Source organism: Neomonachus schauinslandi, chromosome 2 (assembly GCF_002201575.2).
Source record: "Neomonachus schauinslandi chromosome 2, ASM220157v2, whole genome shotgun sequence".
Lineage (NCBI taxonomy): Eukaryota > Metazoa > Chordata > Mammalia > Carnivora > Phocidae > Neomonachus > Neomonachus schauinslandi.
This window is the reverse complement of record NC_058404.1, coordinates 161,451,677-161,460,407: the sequence shown is the minus strand read 5'-3', so window position 1 is coordinate 161,460,407 and position 8,731 is coordinate 161,451,677. Positions and strand designations below refer to the sequence as shown.

The window sequence follows — 8,731 nt, the reverse complement described above, 5'->3', positions numbered from 1 at the left end:
CTGTTTTGGCTCTATCATTCCAGCCTCCTTTAGTATACAGTACTCCCTGGATCGGGATTATATTTGGTTGCAAGTGACAGAAAACTAAAAATACCAGTGGTATAAACTATAAAAAGCTGATTTTTTTTTCCCTTTCCATATGGCAGGTGTGGTTTTTTTTTTTTTTTTTAGACTTTGGTAAAACCTCTTATATTAAGGCTATAGACTTCTGCCCTTTACACTCATAAACTGTGGTAAGTGCAAGAGGGAGGATCAAGGATTACAGAAATAACATTATTTGTAAAGAGAAATAAATAAGAAACTCCCAGGTGATAGTATTTTCCCTACAGCCCAGGGTGCCTGCTCTGTTGAAAATTTTTGTTCTCCAAGCAATGTACAGGTGTGACAGCAATCGTTCCTGTTTAAGAGATAACCTTTAATGCAACTTTTTATCCCCTTTAAAATGGATGCACACAGTGTTTTAGCCTAGGCTCAAAGCTGAGTATTCTCCCATCATTTTAATAATTGTTTAGGCATGTCCTATGACAATTATACCGAGTTTCCTCAAACAACCCCCCACCATCACCACCCCTATGTTCTGCTTGTTCATATTCCCTTTACCCTTCTCTGCTATTATCACTGGTATCTCTGCTTGTACTTGAAAGTAAAAAGCAATTCCAGATTACAGCCAATTCAATGGCCTTGCTCCATAGTATGGCCCCTGATGAAGAGACAGAAAAGGAGAGAAGCATGAAGGACCATCATGGGTTGAGATCAGGCACTACCAGAAGCCCAACTTGTTTTTTAAAAAGAGGCTCTTAGACATGTTCCCAGCAGATACGTCTTGACTGGCTTGGAGAACAGGAAGGACTACTTCACAAACACCACAGTGTTTGAATTTCTAGAGGCCACCCAGGCCAAGAAGACATCCCTGCAGTGCTTCACCACACATTCATTGCTGCAGTACTCATTGTCCCAGTCCTTACTCACAACAGGAGGGTTCTCACAACCGGATCTCACACATCGAGGCTGGGGTGAGAGTGTCACGGGAGACCCACTCACCAGTTCAACATCCATTTGAGAAGGAGACTCCACCTCAGGAACTACATCTGTGATCATCTCACAGATTGTCTCAGGAGAGGTTTCCTCCACTGTGTGGGCCTCGGGGCTGTTGTTCACAGGCCGCTCAGGACTACTTTCCACAGCTGGTGGGACTAAGGGCGTCTGCATTTTCAGAGTGGGTGGAGGCACAATCTTGATCTGCAGAGGAGGTGGCTGTTGCTGTAAATTGATTCGAACTTTCTGAGGTGGAGGCTGCTGCATGGCCTGCAGTGGGGGAGGCTGCTGCAGAATGGTCACTTGCTGCTGAGTGGGGGGCTGAGGCATCTGTTACAGTGGAGGGGGTTGTAGTCGGGGTGGAGGCAGGTGCATAGAAGCAGCAGCTGCTGCCGCTGCCTGCAACACTGAGCGAGTGACAATTTGGGCTTGTTGACTGGGCGGGATAGTGGCTGTACTGGTTTGGCCTCGTTGGATCCCCCGGGAGGTCACCACTGTGGCTGGGATAATGGTAACCATCCCTCCTTGAGACATAGTAATAGAAGAGGGCAACATCTGTTTGGTAATAATCAACTTGGTGATATTGGGCTGACCCCCAGCCCCAGAAGATGCCTGGTTTGCCACATAGGAGGAAAGAGTGGAGTTAACAACAATGGAAGGGGACAGGGCAGGGGGCTCTGTTGAGGCTGGTGCTGGAGATGCTGGGTCAACAGTAGCCATAGGAGGTGGAGAAGGAGTCTGTGACCGTGGCACTGCATCCAATTCTACTGTTTCCACAGTGGCCTGACACTCTTGATTGTCTTTATATGCAGCCAGAGCCTTCAGATACTCTTTCTTGGCAGCTTCAGTTTTCCTCTTATACACCTGTTTTTGCTCCTCTCCAAGACTAGCCCACATGGAGGCCACAATTTTTGAAACTTCCCCAAAAGTGGCATTGGGATTCTGTCCCTTAATGGCAGCCTGTGTATCACGAAAGAATAAAGCATATGCTGAAACTGGCTTCTGAGGTTCATTAGGATCTTTCTTTTTTCTCTTCTTTGGGGCCTTCTGCTTTTTTCCTGCTTCCACCACAACTGTCTTCTGGCTGGGAAGTTGCCTCCGGAAATCCTCAACACCATCCTCATGAAGTGAACTAGTAGGTGAAGGGGTGGTTGAAAGACGATCCTCAGGTGACTGGGCAGGTGGCAGGATGGTGCCACCCCCTAAGCTCAAACCAAGTTGAGAACTCAGTTCTGACTGATCAGTGGTGGTCAACTGGCTATGCCCCAACAAGCCAGATGTCATGTCTGTCATTGGTACATCAGTTGTAACAGGTGGGTTGGCACTATACTGAGTTCCTATAGAATGGTCCAAGTCCATGGTCAAGACCCCACTCAGGAGCCCCCCGCCCTGCTCTATCAAGCCATGGGTCATGCCCACAGGCATGTCCAATGTCTAGACCCCATATTGGGCTGAAAAGCTGCCATCCTGAGAGGAGGAGGGGTCTGCCAGGTCATCAAAGTGGCCAACCACATCTGAGACAGCCAGCGAGGGATCAGAATCCAAGGAGATAGGTGGGATTTCAAATTCCTCATCTCCCAAGCTTGGTGTATGGAATGTCTCGGCCCCTGACAGGAAGGGGTGCGAGGGCCCTGTGATCGTCAGGTAATTATCATTTCCTCCGGGAAACTCCATCTTCACACAACGACTACCACCGTCTCAGTTCCCTCATCGCTCCCACCGCCCCCACCGGACTCGAACTCCAGGTGTGGTTTTCTAATTATCCCAAACCCAAGTTCTTCCTACATTGCTATTCCGTTTTCTCGATCATGTAGCTTCCATAGCATTGGCCAAGATGGCTGCTTGAGATCTAGCTCTCAGATCCACATTTTAGCCCACGAAAAGGAAGAAGGACCAAAGACAATTGTGCCCTTCCCCTGATAGTCCCTTCCAAGAAGTTCCACTTAGGAACTTCCAGTTAGGTCTCACATAACTTTGTCACATGGCTAAATTTGCTGCAAAAGAGATTGGGAAATGGGGTCATTGTTTTTGGTGGTCATATGTCCAGCAAAAAAAAAAAAAAAAAAAAGACTCTCATATTTTCACTCTCAACTATTTGCATAATACACTCTATACATGGATTTTCTTGTGTGTCTCTCCATTAGTTGGAGAGTTCCTTGGCATGGGTGACTAGAACCCAAGTTCCAGGTTTCGGGTTTTTTTTTTTTTTCTTGCAATAGAACATTCCATTTAGCTTAAATGTAGACACATAGCCATACATGTCTGAGAATGTGGACATAGGCATAATCCTGCACAGGGAACATGCGTTGCAACCCAACAACTGATACAGAGGCCTCCTTGAAGAGGGGATATTTGAACTGAGAGCAGAATTAGGAGAAGGAGCTAGTCATGCAACAGCCAGAGGGAGGAGGCTTCCAGGCAGAGAGTTCAGCTAGGACAGAGGCCTCAAGTTGAGGCAAGAAGGGATTTGACATTTTCAAGAACAAGAGGAAGCAGTGTGGCTGGAGGGCAATACATAGAGGGCGGGAGAGTGGGCAGAGCTGCCAAGGCAGCAATGGCAGGAACAGAACACATGCCGGGTGAAGATGGCCCAACATGGAGGTCACCGGAATGGGCTCTGGGGCAGGCCGTTTGGATAGCCCACGGTTCTACCACTTACTAGCTGGGAGACCTTGATAAGCGACTTAGTCTCTCTGTGCCGTAGCTTTCCCAACTTTAAAACAGTCATAGAACAGAATCTTTATAGAGTGGTTGTTAGAGTGGTTTAAAGAACAGAAATTTATTTCTCACCATTCTGAAACACTGTGAGCACTCGATAGGTCTTTTACACCTACACACCTGCTCTTTCGAAGGTGTGTCTAGCTTTCTGCCACTCCTGTCTTTCCACTATCTTAATACCCAAACCTAGGCTCCTGCCACCCTCCTGCTCTCTAGTTCAGTTAGTTCCTCTCTCACTTGGAATTAGGTTTGACTACAATATAAAGCAGGTTAGACATAGAAAACTTCTTCTTCTTTCAAGTGGAAATCCTGAGGTAGACAAGCCCAGGCTGAGATGGTGGCTCTGTGGATATTAGAGACCCTACTCCTTGCATCTTTCTTCTCCATCATCATTGACTTTGGCTTCAGATAGATGCTGGGGTTTCGGCCAACGTCATGTCCATGTCCCAGAAAGATAAAAGGTAGAAGGAAGGAACGCTGGGTGGCTCAGTCAGTTAAGCATCTGACTTTGGCTTGGGCCATGATCTCAGGGTCCTGAGATCGAGCCCTGCGTTCAGCACTCAACCCTTACCCCACCCCCACATCCAGCCCTGCGCTAAGCAGGAGTCTGCATCTCCCTCTCACCTTGCCCCTCCGCCTACTCGTGCGCTCTCTCTCTCTCTCTCAAATAAATAAATAAACATCTTAAAAAAAAAAAAAAGGTGGAAGGAAGAAAGGACAAAAAGGCATACTCATTTTAAAAAACTATTCCTGAAGCCCTATCCAACAGCCTGCGGTCATTTCATTGTCCAGAATTATTCACATGGCCACACCCAGCTGGAAGAGAGGCTAGTGTATGTTTTTTCCAGCCTGGCACATTGTATGGGGTTTAATTACTGTGAAAGAATCCTATTGGGATAAACCATCTTCTTTCTTGTTGCCCAGATTCTAATCCAGACTCCTATTCTTTGTCTCCTAGGCCACTTCTCATGGGCTCTCTGTCCAAAAATTCCCATCTTCAACCCATTTTACACATGCACAGCCTTCAGTAGCTTTCATTTGCATCAAGCAGGGCCCACAAACTAGTATCTTACAAACTGAATCCAGCCTACAGTCATATTCTGATTGACCTTCATGGTACTTTCAAAACAAAATAAATTACGTACCACTGAATTGAATTACTTACCAAAGTTTAACAAACCAAAATTCTCTCTAAAATCCTGCATTTCCTTCTTTTGATAGCAGAGGTTCTGGGCCCACATCCCTAAATAGCAATAATTAGCTGTGGTTGGGTAATCACTCACTGCTTTGGATAGCGTTTGGGATTTCCAGTTTGCGCCAATCCCGGCTCTTCTCTTGCCTCTTCCCAGACCATACCCAGATCACAGAAAATTTACATTTTCTGACTATCCCCTGAAAGCATTTGAGTTTATGAATCTTGGCTGAAAGAGTGAAAGCTAAAACTCCTTGTCTTCTCTTCAAGACCCTTCCATGATCTGGACCTAGCTCACTCTTCCAGCTCTTCTCTTCATGTGCTGTCTGCTCCGAACACTCCCCACATGGCATCTCTTGCCTGTAAGCTCCATGAAGGCAGAAACCATGTCCGTTTTGCTCACCAGTCAATTCCCAGCACCCACAATAGTGCCTAGCTCATAAGGAATGCTCAATAATTAATTGTTTGATGAATCAATCCTTGTATTTTGTCACCTCCCTGTTTATGCTCATGGTTCCACTCCCTCCAATGACCTTCTCTCATACCCATGTGATAGGAGTTCAAACATCCTTTAGAGTCAAACACCGAAGATTCCCCCTATACACTTGCTGGCAGTAACTTCTTCTCTGAACTCCTACAAAATCCTAGTGCTTTTAAGAATCATGGAGTTCCCAGGACATATCCCGAAGTGCCCAAGGCTTCCACACTCTGGAAGGAAATCAGGTTGGAGAGGACTCAATAGGCCTGAGAAGTTATATGTCCGATTATATGAGATGTTATATGCCTCTGGTGGCTAGGTTTGGAACGGAGTGAGAGAAAAAGAAGATAGGAGGCTACTGCAGTAGTCTAAGCAAGACAAGATGGTAGCTTGGGCTTGGAGATTGGCAGAAATGAAGAAAGAACTGAATGGATCCAAGAGATTATCAGCACATTAGAATGTCAGGACTTGACAGTATAATAAAAAGATAGTAAAGGCAAAGGAAGGAGAGGGTTTCAAAGGTGATTATTTGATTGCTGGCTAATGTAAGAAATGAATAGTACTATCATTCCCTGAAAAATAAAATACTTAGAGAGAACCAGGCCTTGGAGTCTAGTTTTGGCCTTGTTGATTTTAAAGATCTTTCAGACATTCAACTTAAGATGTCAAGTAAGAGGTTAGATATATGGGTTTGGAGTTCAGAAAAGCATTCTGGGCTGAGGATATAAATTTGAAAATTATCAGAATTATCAGCTGTTGAAACTCTGGATATGGTTATGGTTGCTAAATGCTGAGGGAGGTAGTATGGAAGAAGAGAATAGGGCTCATGGCCCAGTCTTAGGAGGCCGACACTTAATACCCAGGCCGAAGAAACTGAGCCTACAAAGGAGATAGAGGGGATTGTCCAAAGACCTAGGAGCCAATCAGATAAGGATTGCATTGGAAAGCCAAGGAAGAGAGTCTCAAAATGGAAGGAGAGGTACGTTGGTGAAAGGTGAAGAAAGATGAGAACTGAAAAACAGTCATTAATGCAGCATTTGGTATGTCATGGGTGACCTCTGAAGGAGCCATTTGGAAGAGTGCTGGGCCTGGTGGGAGGAAGCCTACTGAAGAGCGTTGGTTGGGAGATGAGGCAAGAGAGACAGTGAGCAGAGTTGTGGCACCCTGGGCCAATGCTGGATTACGTGATGTGGGCAGCAAAGACATCCCTCGGATATGACTAAAAATATCTAATGGATCTAGCACCATGGAGGTCATGGGTGTCCTTAGAGAGAGGCAGCCATGGTGGGGGAGTATTGGTTGGGAAAGAGGGTTGGGGATTGGAAGGGAAGGAAATGGAGACTATAAAAATGATGTGACCTCATAATGAAAACTGGCTCTGCCCTCCTTTGTCTCTGTCTCTACCTGCCTAAGTGCTTAACAAGAACCTCATTTACCCCTCGGCCTCCCCCAGAAGATGGAACCACAGATGGTAGCAGGAAAGAGGAGATACAATGGATGGATAAATGCCTCAGCCCTTTCCTGAATCCCAAAGACAGCTAGTGCACTGGGTATTTTTTGATAGAGGCCATATATCCTGTATTGGGTTTCCTCATCTGTATGTGTGTTTAAATGATTTTAATATCAAACCCAAGGTCTACTGCTGATTTAGAGTTCAAAAGAATCTCCTCTATAGTCTGGAACATCCCTGCGTGGTTTGTAAGAAGGATGAGGAGTTTCCGAAGTGACAGTACTGCCACTCATAAAAGAGAAAACAAATTCACTGTGCAATCCAGGAGGGGCAAAGAGCACAGCATATGGCTGGGCTTCCGGATTCTGTCCCTCAGAAGTGAGACAGAGACAGCTCTTGAACCTTCACACTTACTCGTAACGTTAGAGGATAGGGGATTCAGATTACACAGATGGTGGTGAAATGCAAAAAAAGTAAATGTTGACAACTGGACTTCTTTCCCATCAAAGACATTTAACCTAATCTCTAATGATTACGTACCTAACCCTACTTTCAAAGCGCCATTGAATTTTAGGCAACTAGACCTTTATAACAAAAGATGAAAAAAAAATTGAAATATTTAATTGATCACCTGGGCTTTAGAGAGGCCTTGCAATTTAATTTCATCATTTCTCTTGACCAATAGCTGTCCGATAGAAGTATAAGGTGAGCCACAAATCTAAATTTAAATTTTATAGTAGCCATGTCATAAAATTAAAAAGAAATAGGTGAGATTTCTTAAGACTATATTTTATTTATCCTAACATATGCAAAATATTATCATTTACATATGCATTTAATATACACATGTATTAATGGGATATTTTATGTTCCTTAGTTCATACTAAGTCTTCGAAACCTGCTATGTATTTAACACAGCACATCCCAATTCTGACCAGCTACATTTCCAGTGCTCGACAGCCACGTGTGACTAGTGGCTACCTTATTGGACAACCCTACTCTAAATAATCTTCAAAGAATCATGTACAAAAGAATCCATCTAGTTAAAAAATAAGCAGCTCCTATTTACTGAGCACCTAGTGTGTGACAGCCACAGGGCTGACAATTTTATATACGTCATGTTGTTTACTCTTCACCATGATTCTGCCACATAGATATCATTCTCCTCTTTTTACGGAGGGGAAACTGAGGCTCAGAGCAGTTAAATAAACTGTGCTTCCCTGTCAGGATCAGGTTTTAAACTCAAGCCTGTGCTTTTAATTTGGCCATATAGTCAATTAAAATCCTTGAGTCTTTTTTTTTTTTGGGTCTTTTTTTTTTTTTAAGATTTTATTTATTTCACAGAGAGAGACAGCAAGAGAGGGAACAGAAGCAGGGGGAGTGGGAGAGGAAGAAGCAGGCTTCCCCCCGAGCAGGGAGCCCGATGTGGGGCTCAATCCCAGGATCCTGGGATCATGACCTGAGTTGAAGGCAGATGCTTAGCGACTGAGCCACCCAGGCACCCCTAAAATCCCTGAGTCTCTAATAGACTCACGATGTTCACTCAAAACACATCTTCACAGTAAGAAGCACAGCTGTAAGGCCACCAAATATTAACCACTCAGGAGAGCAACAAGAAAAGAAAGGGGCACCCATCAAATCCCAATTCTTATTCAATAATAGATGTTAACTCATCTGAGAACAAATTTTATTGAGCACCTTCCTTGTTTTCGTTATTTGTTTTACAGATTTTATCTTTAAGTAATCTCTACACCCAACGCAGGGCTTAAATTTATAACCCTGAGATCAAGAGTCACATGCTCACTGACTGAGCCAGCCAGGTGCCCTGAGCAATTTCCTGTATAACAGGCATTATGGA

At 44.6% G+C, this 8,731-nt stretch overlaps 1 protein-coding gene across 1 annotated transcript; it reads right to left on the bottom strand.

The window, feature by feature from the left end:
* Positions 1 to 827: 827 nt before the first annotated feature.
* On the bottom strand, positions 828 to 2,709 carry LOC110590877 (TOX high mobility group box family member 4-like). Its single transcript, XM_021701709.2, is given in 1 exon segment — positions 828 to 2,709. A coding segment is annotated over 1 exon segment (1,860 nt). The 3' UTR covers positions 828 to 849.
* Positions 2,710 to 8,731: the final 6,022 nt, after the last annotated feature.